This window comes from Gigantopelta aegis, chromosome 6 (assembly GCF_016097555.1).
Source record: "Gigantopelta aegis isolate Gae_Host chromosome 6, Gae_host_genome, whole genome shotgun sequence".
In the NCBI taxonomy this organism is placed as follows: domain Eukaryota; kingdom Metazoa; phylum Mollusca; class Gastropoda; order Neomphalida; family Peltospiridae; genus Gigantopelta; species Gigantopelta aegis.
The window spans coordinates 12,179,326-12,197,125 of record NC_054704.1 but is presented as its reverse complement, the minus strand read 5'-3'; the positions used below and the strand labels follow the sequence as shown (position 1 = coordinate 12,197,125).

At 38.9% G+C, this 17,800-nt stretch overlaps 1 protein-coding gene across 1 annotated transcript in view; it reads left to right on the top strand.

The window, feature by feature from the left end:
- LOC121374372 (sodium/glucose cotransporter 4-like) overlaps positions 1–17,161 on the top strand; it is a 28,202-nt gene extending 11,041 nt beyond the window's left edge. Inside the window, exons 3-14 of the mRNA XM_041501474.1 lie at positions 885–989; positions 1,775–1,834; positions 2,476–2,580; positions 6,490–6,595; positions 8,174–8,254; positions 9,719–9,933; positions 10,253–10,388; positions 12,829–12,936; positions 13,476–13,795; positions 14,424–14,645; positions 16,024–16,150; positions 16,794–17,161. Coding sequence (XP_041357408.1) covers positions 885–989; positions 1,775–1,834; positions 2,476–2,580; positions 6,490–6,595; positions 8,174–8,254; positions 9,719–9,933; positions 10,253–10,388; positions 12,829–12,936; positions 13,476–13,795; positions 14,424–14,645; positions 16,024–16,150; positions 16,794–17,002 — 1,794 coding nt within the window. The 3' untranslated portion in view covers positions 17,003–17,161. The remainder of the gene's footprint in view (positions 1–884; positions 990–1,774; positions 1,835–2,475; positions 2,581–6,489; positions 6,596–8,173; positions 8,255–9,718; positions 9,934–10,252; positions 10,389–12,828; positions 12,937–13,475; positions 13,796–14,423; positions 14,646–16,023; positions 16,151–16,793) is intronic.
- Positions 17,162–17,800: the final 639 nt, after the last annotated feature.

Here is a 17,800-nt window from a genome sequence, read left to right as displayed (position 1 = left end):
AAGGCCATGGTTTGTGCTATCCTGCCTGTGGGAAGCGCAAATAAAAGATCCCTTGCTGTTAATCGGAAAGAGTAGCCCATGTAGTGGCGACAGCGGGTTTCCTCTCAAAATCTGTGTGGTCCTTAACCATGTGTCTGACGCCATATAACCGTAAATAAAATGTGTTGAGTGCGTCGTTAAATAAAACATTTCTTTCTTCTACCACAGCGTGTGGCTCCCAGTTCACATATCGTTCCTACAGGCATGCTTTTTCTTGTTCTTGTTTTAAAGGGTGGGAGATAACTCCCACCCAGTAGTTCGCTAGATACGACCCCGCAGTCTCAGTGAAATGATTAGTAATCCAAACATTCTTGTCCGTGCTAGCTACGGTCGGTGACATGATAGTAACCCAAACATTATTGGAGTGGGAATATCTTCTCCATTACGGTCGGTTAAAACACTCGATTCGTTTCAAACGTAGGCGGTTTTTAAAAAATAATTATGATCCATACTTTATGTTGATCCATACTTATATTTTATGAATGCAAATCTTACTATATACATGTATTTGTCTCAAAATCGAATTTCTCCCAATAAATCGTAAATACTCTAAAAGAAATCTAAATACATGTAGTGTACATACATGCTGCACATCATTACCATGCACATTTACTACTTTTATTATTAGACTGTATACGTACACACACACACACACACACACACACACACACATACACACACTCTCTCTCTTCCTCTCTCTCACTCTGCCTCTCACTTCCTCTCTCTCTCTCTCTCTCTCTCTCTCTCTCTCTCTCTCTCTCTCTCTCTCTCTCTCTCTCTCTCTCTCTCAACCATCAAATTATAATTTTCACTACAATTTAGACTTGTTTGATCCCTTCTTCTAGGTTGGAGCCTCAATATTCGCCAGCAATGTCGGGGCGCCCATGTTTATTGGGCTTGCTGGTCAGGCGGCTGCATCCGGGTTCGCTGCAGCGGTGTACGAATGGCACGTACGTTGTAACGCACCGCTTTGCTTTATCGTCGATTTGTTACGTCAGTACAACAGTGAACTAGATTATAAAACGTAAACAAATTTTTTTTAAAGACAAGGAATGGACCAGCTTAACGTTGCAGTGACATGTATTATGATTATGGTTTGAACCATTTAAAATAAATGACCCGGCACTTTACGTTATTTTAGTGGCAAGATATCATCTCATCAGCTATTGAATGTCAAACATTTAGATTATATCGAAAATCCTCAGAAATTCATATACCAAGTATGACCAAGACTGATCAAATATATTTTGTTATCCACAGAAATACATTTTATACATTATACACATGATACGAATTTTGAAACTTTTTTTTATTGACATTATATACATTAATATTAATTTTAAAATATTGTTTTAGACACATAGGGCTGAATTTATAAAGCCTATTTATACATTTACAATGCTTAAATACCTGCGTCTAAACCCCCCCCCCCCCAACAACAAAAAACAACCCCAAAACAAACCCAGGCTTCGTAAATTGAGCCCAAAGTGTACATAAATATAGATTTTAAATCATTACTTTTAGACATTATGTTCATGAATATGACTTTTAAATCATTACATTTAGACATTATGTACATGAATATGACTTTTAAATCATTACATTTTTGACATTATGTACATGAATAGGACTTTTAAATCATTACATTTTTGACATTATGTACATGAATATGACTTTTAAATCATTACATTTTTGACATTATATACATGAATGAGTTTTAAAACGTTTTTTTCAGGCCGTTTACCTGTTAATAGCTCTAGGCTGGATATTCGTTCCTGTATACGTCGCCTCAGGGGTATGTATTAAATACTGCATGTCACCAAGTAGCCTATTCGTATTTCCTGTAAACGTTTATAAATGAGTAAACAGTAAATTTCTCCATAATTAGCCATAATTAGCCATAATTATGTATCTAGATGGATGAAGTAAAATTAACACATATCATTATTTTAGTTTTCATTATATAATGTGAACGGTTTTAAACCTAATCTATGAATACAGACATAGCTACATTTTGTGATTTTATTCTTTAGATAGATGATATTTAAACAAACAAACAAACAAACAAGTAAACAAACAACAACAAAACATAACAAAAATGGAAAAAGAAGAAGAAGAAAAAGCACAAAAAACCCCAAACAAAAGCAGCAAAACAATATAAAACAGACCCCCCCCCCCCCAAAAAAAAAAAAAAAAAAAAAAAAAAAGAAAAGAAAAAAAAAAGCACAAAAAAGCCAGCAAACAAATCATGTCCCATCGTAGCTTTTATAAATCTGTAACGAAACTATATAGGTCGGGGAAAACCCTTACGCCTCCTGTAAAACTTCTTCATAGGAATCAGGCTTTAAATGCTTCTTTTTGTTAAAAAAAAGGTAAAAGACCTGACTACAGCACTAGTAATTTATGCACATACAAAGTTGCATGTTTTTATTTCAGACGATGACAATGCCAGAATACCTGAAGAAAAGATTCGGTGGAAAACGACTCAGAATATACCTATCTATCTTAGCTCTACTCAAATACATGTTGACAAATATATCGGTAAGCATCGGACATGCCACAGGTTTAGGGGCGTAGGCTGGGGTGGGATGGGGGTTCGGGGGGTTCGGATGAACCCCCGCTGAAGCAAATGGTCCGCTTTCAGAACTAAAACATACATGTTTATACGTATGGAGTTTCTGGTGGTGCAAAAACAAAATAGAAAACGGTCCATTTGGTTCATATTCGAACCCCCCCTCCCCAGGTCCAGATCACGCTACGCCCTGAGGTTTTGGAGGCAAAATCTTACCCTTTTTTTCTTTCTTTCTTTTAATTTTGTTTTTTAATTTATAAATTTTGTTTTAGCACAGATCCTTATGGCACCATTTTTATGGTCAACCTATTTTGATTATCAAGGGAGAGTACTGCCTATACTCCCTAAAAAAAGCAGTCATGTTGCCATCTCGATATTGATGTATTTTTCACACAAGATATTCCAATAGTACTGAAATGGACGCAGACGTGACTGGTGGTGTGCATCCGTTTAACACGTTGTAATCATCAGGCGATTTTTATTGGCAAATATGAAAACCGACAAATAATAACCCCGGAAGGTTTAATGATGTGGTTATATACTAGTATAATAAAGACTCGCTTTTATCACATATATAAGTCACTGCATTACACCCCGTGTTATTGTTTAGGAGTATATGTGGCTTAATGTGGGTTAATTGCTAGGTAGCTAACAATTTACTAGTAATTCATGAGCGACACTGTCAAGAGTGACATTACAAAACAATCGTGCTTATAAGAATAATCATGGCACATTCCCCATTTTGAGCTGCGCGCCCTGAGTCCTGGAAAAAATCCTCAAATTCGGGCAAACACTCGTGAAAAATTAGCTGGACTGAACATTTTTCACCATGTATTTCCATCATTTTTCTCATGATATTAGTTGTAATCCATGTACAATTTATGTGTAGTGATTCGTTTGTAACCCTATATAGCTGTTTGGCAGTAATGCTAATATGAATAAATGTGGTTATCCAGATTCAGGCACTTTCGTTTAATTCGGGCAAAAATGCTTCCCTAGAAATTTAGGAGCCCGTACGCCTATGGACATAATAATACTTATTTTAAAAAGTACAGTTTTGTTTTGATGTCAACGTTTATATATTAGTTTTAGCTTTGGTTTTCGGGATTAGCTCCGCGCGTCACACAACATAAATCCCAAACAATTAAAATATCAGCTGCGGATTTTCATCTTAATGCATTTGTAAGTTTAGAATAATAATAATAATAATAATAATTCGACTAACTAGAATACATAATTTTCGCGGAATTCTTGTTGTACATATAATCTCAACTCGACTGTTGACAACTCAGTTAATATAACACAAATGTGTGATTTGTTTAGAACCACGCGTTCACGGTGACCAAGGGATCGTCATTATCAGTAATTATTTATGTATGTGCCTCATTAGCTTCGCCACACCTGCTTCACAGTATATCCCACATAGGTCTTATAATTATTCATGTTAACCAATCTGTATTATAAATATACGGGGCGGGACGTAGCCCAGTGGTAAAGCGCTCGCTTGATCTGCGGTCGGTTTAGGATCGATCCCCGTCGGTGGCCCCATTGGGCTATTTCTCGTTCCAGCAAATGCTCCACGACCGATATAACAAAGGCCGTGGTATGTACTATCCTAACAAAAAAGGGAGAACCGTCAGATGCCATCCTAAAGTCTCTCACACTGGAAATGCTTTAAGACAAGTAATACACCTCACAGTGGACCCATGTCTACACAGATGGCTCAGCTGAAGAGAAAGTAAAGAATACTGGTAGTGGTGTCCACGTAAGATTTCCTTATGGACGAGTAACTTCCAGATCATACCCAGGAGGAAAACAGTCAACAAACTTCAGAGCAGAAACAAATGCCCCTGTTCAAGCCACCAGAATCATCAATTTGAAGAATCCACGTCCATCACATGTGTTCCTAACAGATTGCAAATCCCTCACTCAGAGCATACAGTCACCTGAGGAAAATCTATCTGGAAAGACACCAAGAGACAACCATTTTCAAGCTAAGAACTGGTCACTACCATCTCAGATCCCATATGTACCACCTGAAACAGGCAGACATTGATGAATGTCCATGTCAAACAGGACCACAGTCCCCAGAGCATATCCTGCAATTCTGCCCCCTCTACGATGAAGCCAGGATAAAGCACTGGCCGAACGGAGCAACACTGGCTGTCAAGCTTTGGGATTCCAAAGAAGACTTGACAGAGACAGCGTTTTTTATCACCACAGCCAGACTCCAAATCTAAAGCATGATCAACTATAGCTTGAACGCAGAAGAAGAAGTACTATCCTGTCTGTGGGATGGTGCATATAAAAGATCCCTTGCTGCTAATCGAAAAGAATACCCCATGAAGTGGCGACAGCGGGTTTCCTCTCTCTATATCTGTGTGGTTCTTAACCATATGTCCGACACCATATAACCGTAAGTAAAATGTGTTGAAAGAGTAGCCTACGACGTTGCGATAGCGGGTTTCCTCTCTCTTTATCTGTGTTGTTCTTAACCATATGTCTGACGCCATATAACCGTAAATAAAATGTGTTGAAAGAGTAGCCAACGAAGTTGCGATAGCAGGTTTCCTCTCTCTTTATTTGTGTTGTCTGACGCCATATAACCGTAAATAAAATGTGTTGAGTACGTCGTTAAATAAAATATTTCTTTCCTTCCTTCCTTATAAATATGCTTTAGTATTACAAGTTCGCTGACACAATGTTGAAATAGGGGTGTCTGTAACATCAACAGGGTGCTTTCTGCAGAAACAAATCTAATTAATATTCTTTGAGGCGTTGTTTTACAAAGTACCAGCGAAACTTAGCTTACTGATAGTGTTTCCGATCAGATTGTTTTTCTTCTTCTCTTTCACAAGCTACACCATGTAGTCCAGTCTGTAGGATGAAATAATCTGTATTTTCCAGTTCTCTTCTGTCACCATTGAGGTTAGGGAAGGGAACATTTTTTACGTGCCCATATCCCGAAAGTACAGGCACGCCCACCCCCGATTTAGTCTCTGGCACCGCCATTGTCCAATTCCGGGGCACTGAGTTTAGTATGTATGGGCAGTGTCAACAGACCACTCAGATTGCCTCAGTCCTTGATAGAATGTGTAACTCTGTAGGATGTCCTCCGATGTTTGGTATTTTAGACGACAGCTGCAAGCTGGTGAAGGTTCTAGCTTGAAGTGCTGAACATGTGAGCTTTCAGTCAGTTATGACCTGTTCGGAATCTCATCAGAGTTTACTTGTTGTAAACGGCTGAGGAGGTGATAATCACCCATCGCTACCCTAAGACGGGTGGCGGCCCCGATCAAAGGGTGTTTTTTTTTCAGAGAAGCTAACGTTGTTGTGGGGTTGCATGTGTTTTGCTCCTAGCTTGGCTAGCCTGTTTGCATTTTCATTTCCTGGGATTTTACAATCGGTTGGAATCTACTGAAGGGCTACTCGTCTTCCCTTTGCAACCTCCTGGATTCCTTCCATCAGATGAGGAAGTTTATCCCTTCTAAGGCTAATTAATATCTTATAATCACTGGCGTAGCCGGGGAGAGGGGGTAGCATAGTGCAGTCACACCTCTTTTTTACCCACCACCTTGTTATATTACCCTGTCGCCTCATAACACGATTCATAGAATGCGTGGCTAACCCACCTGATATCGTTATGTCAAAAGTCATGGGTTTTTTTTGAACACTTTTTAATATCAGAACAATTCAGAAAAAAAAAAAAAAAAAAAAAAAATCTCGTTTTTGCAACGAGTCAGCCATCGAACACATGGCTTTTTTTCTTTGAAAACATACAGTACTATTTGACGTTATACAATGTATTTTAACACATGACTATTTTATTGCTTATAGATATTATATGAAATCAAGTTGCACGATTTTGCGTGTTTCAGGGCGAGATCTTCTCAGGCGCTATCTTTCTGCAGCAGCTGCTGGGCTGGAACCTGTATCTGTGCGTGGTCATCATTCTCGGCATCACCGCCATTTACACCGTGGCAGGTCAGAAAAGAAACCACACTACAACCACTGGGCAAAGTTTTACATAAATAGTACACTATTATACAGTCTAGAAAAGCAAGGGACCTAATAGGCCCTCAAAATGTCTGAAATATATACTTGTCCCGAAAAGGATTCTATTCTAATGAGTTATTCAGTTATCATATCCCACATTATTTGGTATATTTAATTAAAGTGAGAACGGTTTACGGCTTTCGATCCAGCGAACATTAGTTGAAGAGAAACATATTCACGATGTACATTTCATGTCACTTAATCCGTGTAACTCTGCCTTTAGTAGGTCAGCTGTCGTAAATAGAATACAACAGGTGTGTGTGTGTGTGTGTGTGTGTGTGTGTGTGTGTGTGTGTGTGTGTGTGTGTGTGTGTGTGTAGGAATTTATGTAGACAGGTGTTGTGTTAGCCCGAGTACTCTGACTGTAAGAGAGCTAGACGGACATTTGGACATAAACACGCTCTCATTACAGTCAGAGACCAACCTATGTCTTTTTTTGGCAATTCCTGACTACCAAACGGTAGGCAACGAGTCCCGCTCTAATACCACAACAATCCTATGTTTGACGTCAAATACCTTTACATCAATCATTTTCGAGTTAAGTGATACAAAAAAATCCACATATTAATCACTAATACACATACTACAGAAAGAAACCCAACAGCACCCACATTCAGCTACGCTTCGTGACACTCCGTCGCAACAATTGCAAAGCTCGGCGATCTATTTCGAGACGTAGACCACGTGATCGCGCACTGGGCGATTCCGCCTTGTGCAGCAGTTACAGGGGCCGTCTCATATCAAGCGAAGTTACAACATGGAAGAGTTGGCTAATGCCGTTTTGGATGAATTTGGATTTCATTACGTCATTAAACCAAAACAATTACACATTATTGATTCCATTTTGAATTTGAAGGATACATTTGGGGTGTTATCGACAGGATACGGCAAAAGTATGTGCTACGTACTGCCTCCTCTTATGAGACGACCCCTGTAACTGCTGCACAAGGCGGAATCGCCCAGTCTCGAAATAGATCGCCGAGCTTTGTAATTGTTGCAACGGAGTGTCACGAAGCGTAGCTGAATGTGGGTGCTGTCGGGTTTCTTTCTGTAGTATGTGTATTAGTGATTAATATGTGGATTTTTTTGTATCACTTAACTCGAAAATGATTGATGTAAAGGTATTTGACGTCAAACATAGGATTGTTGTGGTATTAGAGCGGGACTCGTTGCCTACCGTTTGGTAGTCAGGAATTGCCAAAAAAAGACATAGGTTGGTCTCTGACTGTAATGAGAGCGTGTTTATGTCCAAATGTCCGTCTAGCTCTCTTACAGTCAGAGTACTCGGGCTAGTGTTGTGTGTGTGGTGTCGAGTTACACTCCCTCGGAAAATAAAAATTTATATTGAAAAAAAAAGAAGAAAATCTGCTCAACTGGTGTGTGTGTGTGTGTGTGTGTGTGTGTGTGTAGTGTAGTGTTCGATCCCCCAAAACTCCCCACCTGAACACGCGCCTATATAAGCATGGTATTGTTGGACGAAAATCACCATGCTGTTTTGTGTTTTAGGTGGTTTGGCGGCGGTCATCTACACCGACACTCTACAGACTGTGATTCTACTTGTTGGATCCTTCATTCTGATGATCATAAGTAAGTTGATGATAGTATCTGCGCTGTCAATCATCCATATCACACATTTGAGTTAATTACTGATATCATTGAAACATGATTGGAAATCCAAGAAATTGTGTTTGGCGCCACTGAAACGTTCACCACAAGTATGCCATCGACAGAAATGGGTAGTTTTGATGCATACTCATAAATATGATTCTTCTCATGATTACAGGTCTGCAGTGCAACAGTTGAGTTCTAGATTGTCCTGCCTCTTTTTGAGTCTAGACCTAAGACTCTAATGGGTGTATACCACCAAATCAAATCCTATAGACGACAATAGTAAGACATGTGGCTAAAATTCTAACATGAAGCATATCAATCGACATATACACCACGGATATAAATACTACCATCCCTCATTTAAGGATTAAGCTACTCATTTCAGAGATAACGGGTAGCGTCTACGGCTACCCTAGTTCCGCACAAAAATTGTCATACTATTTCAGTAGGACCTCGTACATGTTTCAGATGGCCAGATGAAACAACATTTTATCAAAACAAACACCCTCACATTTATCACCAATGGAAGGACCTGTAGTATTAACTGCACTATCAAAAGTTAGGCCCACCTCGAACTTTGACCCAGCCGGTTGTTATTTGGTTTAGCACTACCTTGAGTCTGAGACTTTAATGTCATGGCAACGCCATACAGTTTGCATGCGTGTGACGTCACTGGATTTTGAGTCTAGACTAAAAATTTATAGCAAGGGCCCATGTACATGTTTTTTTAATTATCTTGAATTTAATTGCTACAAGCCACAGGCAATACAACATATATGAATCATTTCGAATCTGTAACAGCGAATGTTTAGAAGGTTTCGGGATATTATATTACATGTGATATCGAATGGTCTTGTAAAGTTTAGACGATGCCAAACGTGTCTTCTGTGATTCTGCAATTCGTTTGAGGAGGACGTTGCATATATTCAGAGACATAATCAATGCTTCAGTAGCCTAGGCCCTCGTACTAGTTAACTTATGTGTATTTTACGTATGCTAACTTGGCTATGGGACCCATGACTGGCATAGGGTTGCAAGCAAATCATTACTCATTTTCGCATGGATCACAACTAATATTGTGGGCAAAATGATGGAAGTACGTCGTGAAAAGGGCCAGCTCATTTTGCCCGAATTTGAAGATTTGCTCTAGCATTAGGAGGGCAGTTGCACCCCCTGCCGCCCTCCCCTGTCTCGTAAGCTGATGACGACTGACCAAATACTCAGCCCACCCCTGATGTTACACCAACACTATTATCACATTCCATTGAATAATTTAGCTTTGTTTACATAAAGAAAACAATGTATAAAGGCATTAACCAATTTTAATTTCAGAGCCTTTCATCCCTAAACCACACCCTTCTGCATCTCTTCCTCCATGTAACAATTCCACACCCTTCTGCATCTCTTCGTCTATGTAAAAATCACTCATACATTTCTCAGGTTTTGTCGACGTTGGCGGCTGGGAACAAATGATGAGGAAATACGCGGTGTCGGCGGCGAACTACACCCTGGCCGACCCCCAGAACTACTCGTGTGGTCTGCCCAGGGAGGACTACATGCACATCTTCAGGGATCCGATCAAAGGCGACATCCCGTGGCCGGGTGCCGTGTTCGGGGCGACAACTCTGGGCATCCTGGTGTGGTGTGCCGATCAGGTATATAATACACACGGACACACACACAGACACACACACACACACACACACACACACACACACACGTATGTATATACTCATTAGTTTTAAACATATAGTAGTAAATACTTTTGGCGAAAAACTGCTTTTATGCAACTGATAGAGCCCATTTAGCAGAAACGCCTATCCAACACCTTATATAATATAAAGCGGAATGATCAGATTTCAGACCACTTTTTTCAAACTTATAAACTAAACTTGCGAGTTGTATAAAATATTATATTTTATAAAAACAAATTTGTGTTTTACTAATAAATTCAAATCATTTTAATTTTCTCAGATTATGGTTCAGCGGTGCCTGGCCGCTAAGAACATGAGTCACGCTAAGGGCGGGGCCGCTCTAGCCGCCTTTCTCAAGATCCTGCCCTTCTTTCTGTTCATGATTCCAGGCATGATCAGCCGAGTTCTCTTCCCTAGTAAGTGATGCTGATAACACTAGTAATGCAGAGGATCGCAGGGTAGGTGATACCGTGGCCCAGTTATTTCTGGTCTATACTGCGTCCGAAGTTGCCCTTTTTCAACATTTCTTTCTTCTTTTTTTTCAAAATCCTAATATAAAATGTTAATTATTTATTTTATTTTATGGATCATGTATTTGAGGAGATACATTACTCTATAGCTACCGGGTGACCATAGATGTACGGGCTCCCATTTTTGTAAGGGATGGGGGTAGGGCGAGACTGATTTTTGCCCGAATTAACCGAAAAGGCCCGAATCTGGTACCACCTTGGAGAAGATACAATTTTATTGCAAATTAGGCCCAGGGCTTAAATTAAGAAGTTGACAAAAATTATAAAATAATAAAGACGAAAGTTGCAACTTAGGAAAGTACCAGAGTACATAATAAGTATCGTTCCATGACAACCTTAATTACAAGCAAAATATGTTTCAATATGAGAGGAGGTGGCAGTTATTAATTCGACTTTTAATTGAGGAGGGGCAATACACACATGCATTTTAGTTACCTCGATTTCATAGTTAAAGAAAGAGATGAGGTGAATGCTTCCGATGTCTATTAATATAACTGTTCGTGTAGGGTTATTTTAATGAGACTGTTGCCATTTAATTTAATTTAATTGTTAAGACGTTGTCGACTAACAGAGATATTTTAATACTATAATTACATATTAAATGCATCTTTCTCTATAACAAATATCAGTGGCTCTATATTAAGTATGTTTCTGATCGTTCTAGTGTTTGTACTAGCCACTGGCGTAGGAAACCGGATGGGGGGGGGGGGCGGGACAAGGGGGGCATGTGCCCTCCACATTTCAGATATTTTGCTTTATATTTGCTTTATAATAGTGTAAAAGTGTGTAAATATAAAAGTGCCCCCCCCCCCCCCTCACATTTTGGCACCTTCCTACGCCACTTCTAGCTCAAACTTCATTGCATTTCCTAATATACATTTTTTAGTATGTACGAAATTATTTAGAGTATAGATCCAGTTTGGGCTACTTACAAACAGTAGCCAGTAGGACGTTCAGAAACAAATTGAATGTATAGGCATTGATATTCTAAACAAAAATTTGTTTTCAGTGTGTAAATTTAGTCGATAAAAAATGTTATAATCAGAAACATCATACAATGGAAGCAAATTCAGGCCAGTCCCTTTGTGGATTCATAACTTTTGCTTCATGTGTAATTTTTACTTAAATTAGCTAAGGATTCTTGACGAAGCGAGTACCAACACAAATTACAATTTGCATATTATTGAGTTATTTAATTCCGTAAACATTATATTTGATGTCGATGAATTTGAATGTTTTTTTTAATTACATTATTTTTTAATCATAATTTTTATTATATGATAAGAAAATATGAAATTTACAACTATGATAATGCATCTTTAATTTTAGTACGTTTAAAACTTGTCGTTAGGCGTACAAAGTGTTTTTTATTTTCAATAGTAAATACGACATAATTTTTTGTGCTTAAATACGGTAAACACTCCGTTTTTAAGCCCATGGGCTTCATTTAGAATGAGCTTAAATACGGGAAATTCGGTAACAACATTTATTTATATTACTATTAGCATTACTGACAAACGGTTACATAGGGTTGCAAAGGAATTACTACGCATTTTGACCTGAATTACAACTAATGTGAGTAAAAGGAAGGAAATGTTTTATTTAACACCGCATTCAACACATTTTGTTTACGGTTATATGGCGCGGACATATGGTTAAGAACCACACAGATAGTGAGGGAGGAAACCCGCTGTTGCCACTTCATGAGCTACTCTTTTTCGATTAACAGCAAGGAATCTTTCATATGTACCATCCCATAGACAGGATAACACATACCACGGTATTTAATGTACCAGTCGTGGTGCACTGGCTGGAGCGAGAAATAACCCAATGGGCCCACCCACGGGGATCGATCCCAAACCGACCGCGCATCAAGTGAGCGCTTTACCACTGGGCTACGTCTCGCCCCCTGTGCGTAGAATGATGGAAATGCATGATAAATCAGTTTTAGGCTAGCTCGTTTGGCCCGAATATCTATATTTTTTGCCCGAATTTGAGAATTTGTCCCATAGTCTCGGTCGTTTAAATGCGCGTGACCATTGCTAGAATATTCTGTTGTAACAAAATTAATGTCAACCTCGTTCTGTCGTCAGGTAAAATAAAAACATCTGATATTTTATTAACTCAATGTAAACACATCACGCACATTAATCATGCATGCATGCACTATCGATTTTGTCCCTTTTGATTTGTTATTGTATAGAATTCCGACCTAAAGCTGAATTACCAAACCAATTATATTCAGCTAATATCACTATTTTGAACAGAAAACCAAGACAACAGATAATTGCTGTGATTTTGAAATAAATATTCCTGTTGGTTTCAGATGACATCGCGTGCGCCGACCCCGACAAATGCGAAGCAGCATGCGGGAACCGAGCTGGCTGCACCAACATAGCCTACCCACTGCTGGTTCTGAGGAAGATGCCTGCAGGTTGCATTCATTAACAACACGTTAAAGTGACAGACCCTAGTTTTTAAATACTACGGCGTATTTGTTTTGTTTTTCATCATTGGAATCCGACATTACTTAAATTTTATTGTTTAGATTATCCATTTTCGTACATTCGAAGTGCTTTGATCATCTTCGTGTTTAAAATACCACGAAATTAATTTCTTATATTTAAAACAAATGCTTTTAAATTACAGTATGAAATACATATCCACAAAACCCCAGATGCGTCCCTCTTTAGTTAGCAAAATTCACCATGCTTTTAATATTTACAAAAACTCTGCTGTTTGAATACAACACATCTGATGTAAGAGCTCTGATATTTCATGAAAGCGTACAAGAAACGAGAATACTTTCAGAATTGCATTGTTTTTCAATGAGTCCCATGTTTCCTGTCCCGGGTTAAGTTATTTCTCACTGTCACCTAAGTTTTCCCCGTCTGTCTCCTTCGTACCTATCACGAATCCAATACATCAACACACAAGAAGTACCATCATACTACGACTAACTTGAATTTGCAGGCTTAAAAGGCTTGATGCTGGCGGCCCTACTGGCAGCCTTGATGAGCAGCCTGACGTCCATCTTTAACAGCGCCAGCAGCATGTTCACCATGGATCTATGGCGGCGCTTCCGGCGGCACGCCAAGCAGTCTGAGCTGATGCTGGTTGGTCGGGTGTGTGTCCTGGTCCTCGTGGCCGTCAGCATCCTGTGGATCCCCATCCTGCAGCAGGCGCAGAGCGGGCAGCTGTGGAGCTACGTGCAGGCCGTGGCCTCCTACACCTCACCGCCATGGTGCTGGGTCTTCCTGCTGGCGCTCTTCTGGAAGAGGACTACAGAAGCTGTAAGTGCTAGCGCGGGTGCAGGGAGGGGTTCGAAAGATCACCACCCAGTCCGCGTTAAAGCGAAACTGGGGTGAAGGCTTTTTGGCTGCTATGCATATGGAACGATAATTAATGCACGTTACTGCTTAATATGAATAAGTCTGTTGTTATATTTAATAAACGGTAAACGATAAACGATAAACTGTATAGTCAGTTTTCTAAATTTCACAGAATCCGTCCTCTGTTGACGATTGTATAGCCAACCAAAAAAGTCTTAGATTTGTTTAAAAATCAAGGAGCGGACTTGGAGAAAGGCCGATATAACAGACGTGTTTCAGGAATTTGATTCACACGGAAATGTTTACAAGATAGCAAACATTATTATCTAAATTCTTTGGATTTATCATCGTGAATGTAATGGAACAATAAAATAAATTTTGAATTCAGTGTCTCGATATATGCAGAAACTGTGGATGTTATCGTACAAAACGAATCACTGGCTTCTGCTGATTTAATTAAATAAAAACGATCTCTGTAGTTTGAGCTACGGAGAAACATCCAGTAACCTGTTACTAAGAAATAAGCTATATATCTATACACTGTGATCCCACATAATGTCTATTCAAATTGCACAGTATTTGTTTTTAGGGAGCGTTTTGGGGCTTGATGATCAGTCTTGTCGTCGGGTTCGCCTGGATGGCTATGGACATGACATTCCCAGCGCCACCTTGCGGCAGTACGGAACCGGACACCCGACCAGCCATTTTGGCAAAAATTCACTTTCTACACTTCGCTTTGATTCTGTCTGGTGTGACAATCATATCCACCGTCGTCATATCTCTCATCACAACACCACGACCTCCTGAAAAGGTAAGACGAGGTGGCCATTTCTAAGACATATTCGAACCGAACCTAGTCCAAAATAACTAAGGGAAGAGTACTAAAATATGAACCAGAGCAAGGTAGTATAGTCTAAAGGTAATATCAAGGTACAGTCCGTCCCACCATTCTATAAACATTTTATATATATATAATTTCAGTTTGGTTTGACGTAAGAAGAAAAGAAAACGTTTTATGGAAATAACAAAAATACACCATTTGTGTGTGCATTTTACAAATCAATCGGCTAAGACATAAATAACTTGTAGTAAATTCCATAGTATGAAAAAGGCGTTCCCTGTAGGACGGACTATAGACTTCCAGTTAGTGATTCGCAACTAGTGTAACAAAGGCCGTGGTATGGCATCATCTTGTCTGTAGGATGATTTATATAAAATGTCCATTATTGCTTATCGGAAAGAGTAGCCCAATGAGTGGTGGCAGCGGGTTTCCTCTCTAATTATCTCTATGGTCTTCAACATTATATCTTACATAAAATACTATAAGGCTCTTGAAAGTCGATTTTGATTTCGTAAATGGTTTTGTTGATTAATGGACCTAGTTATGAAACTGAGCAGGGGACGTGAATACAACTGTGGGTGAAAAACTTGATACACAACGTGTGTTCACGTGTACACCTATTTTCACGTACATTTAATTTTCATATTTTTATCCCATTAAGTTACAGACACGCTCATCTGAACACCCACCTGAACTATATGGGCCACCAGTTCAGGACATGGGTTAATTATTTAATGAGTTTATACGCATTTCTTTCAAGTAGCTTTGAGGAGTGGGACGTAGTTCAGTGGTAAAGCGCTCGGCTGATGCGCGGTCGGTCTAAGATCGATTCCCACCTGTGGCCCAATGGGCCATTTCTCGTTCCAGCCAGAGCACCACGGCTGGTATATCAAACGCAGTTGTATTATATGTGCTATTTTGTCTGTGGGATGGTGCAAACGCAGTTGTATTATATGTGCTATCCTGTCTGTGGGATGGTGCATATAAAAAGATCACTTGCTGCTTATGGAAAATGTAGCGCATTTCCTCTCTAAGACTATATGTCAAAAGTTAGCAAATGTTGACATCCAATAGCCGGTGATTAATAAATCAACGTGGTCTAGTGGTGTTGTTAAACAAGACAAACTTTAACTTTTCAAGTAGCATTGAGAGACATAAATAGTTTTGATTGACACATTCTAAGTTTGACAAACATATTACTGCAGTGTATGCCTATGATTTCACTCTTCGGTTACAATGTCGAACTTTTACGGGTACATGTACCTTGCTTAAACTTCGTAAACAATTAAGACTATCATCAATTACCTAAGACAAGAACTGGAAACAATTTGAAAACACTGTCTTTCAGCTGAACAGAGTGACTTGGTGGACACGACACAGTGAAAAAGATCTCGAAGAATCAGATTCTGAAGATGATTTTGCCCAAGGAGATGATGATGATAATGATAATGATGAGCCTATCAAATCTGTAAAACGTAAGAAATACATTAGAAAAATGTTACATATTTTGCAGGAAACTAATAGATAACTTTTTTTTTTTAGCCTACATTGTTATAATTAAATGTAGTGGGTTAATTATGTGTATTGTTATAATATATTATTCACAAGCTCGTGAAGAGAACTTACTAGTACATGGAACTATAGGGTGTATACTAGCAAATTAAATCCCATAGACGACAATAGTAACATATGTGGCTAAAACTCCGACCTGCAGTGTATCAATCGACATAAACACCACGGATATAAATATTACCACCCATCACCCTTAAAGCGAATCAGAAAAAAAAAGGATGGTGAAGCTGCTCATTTCAGAAATAACGGGTAGCGTCTATGACTACCTTAGTTCCGCACAAAATTTGAGTACTTTTTTTTTACAGGTACCCCATACATGTTTCAAGCACAAGGCTACTTGACACGGTGGTACTAGATGAAATAAAATTGCATACATTTTTTTTCCAGATGAAACGTTTTTTAACCAACAGTCTCACATTTATAACCAATCACAGGACTGGTGGTGTTAACTTCTCTATCAAAAGGTGCACCTTGAACTTTGACCGAGCCGGAAGTTATTTGGTTTTGTACTGCCTATATTACTTTAATAGAAATGTTGTTTTGTAGGTAAAAAGCTGAGCCCAGGACGCAAGGTGTATAACTGGCTGTGTGGTGTAGATAACAAACCAAAACCAAAAATAACTCCAGAGGAAAAAGAACTCATCAGAAAAAAGATGACGTCACTGGCAGAAACTCCAAAAGCGCGGCGCTATGCAAATATATGTGCCGTCATAGCGGTAACGGTGACCACATTTTTGTTGGGATTTTTCCATTAAATATTGGCGTTATCAAAATGATAAGCTGACCCACCTTTTGTGTATCCTGTATGGAGTCGTCTCTGCATAATTCGTACTTTGAAGATACCAGCATAAAACGTATTTAGACAAATACAATATTATACACTTAGAAGCCTTATAAAAAAGATAAAAACGTTATTGCATATAAACATTCCACATACGGAACTGAATGCAAAACATATGCATAAACAAGAAACAAACAAAATGGCTAAATAAGGACTAATTATGGGCAATACATGTATAATCGTGAACAAATTTGCATACCGCACCAGCACAGGCTGGATTTTGGTTTTGCATAATATATATACATTTTTCTTGCATACTCATACTTTTAAATAGGTAATTATGGAAAGTTAGATATGCATATAATTTGACACGTTGACTATTATATTTCTTACATATTGTGATATGATGGTATTCATCTTCAATTACATTGCAGTGGTCACATAAACGTTCTTCCACTGGAGTGAAGGGTTTTGTATGGCGCCCAGTCTCTATTTTTAATTTGTGGTCACTGAGACGTCATTTAGTAAAAGCTTTACGGTGTTCTGGATGTATACAGTGTAATAAATATGGCTCTAGTTGAATATTGTGTTTATATAATTTGTACGTTCGCATCTTATTACTGGATCCATCTCTTTTGGCTGGAGCTATAAGGTTTTCTTTTACAATATATGATACACATTTATGAGTGCATGTCTGCACAGGTAAAGTTATTTCACTGTGCCCTGTCCAGTGCTAGTTATGATTTAGTAAACTAGTCTGAGTGGCAGTCTT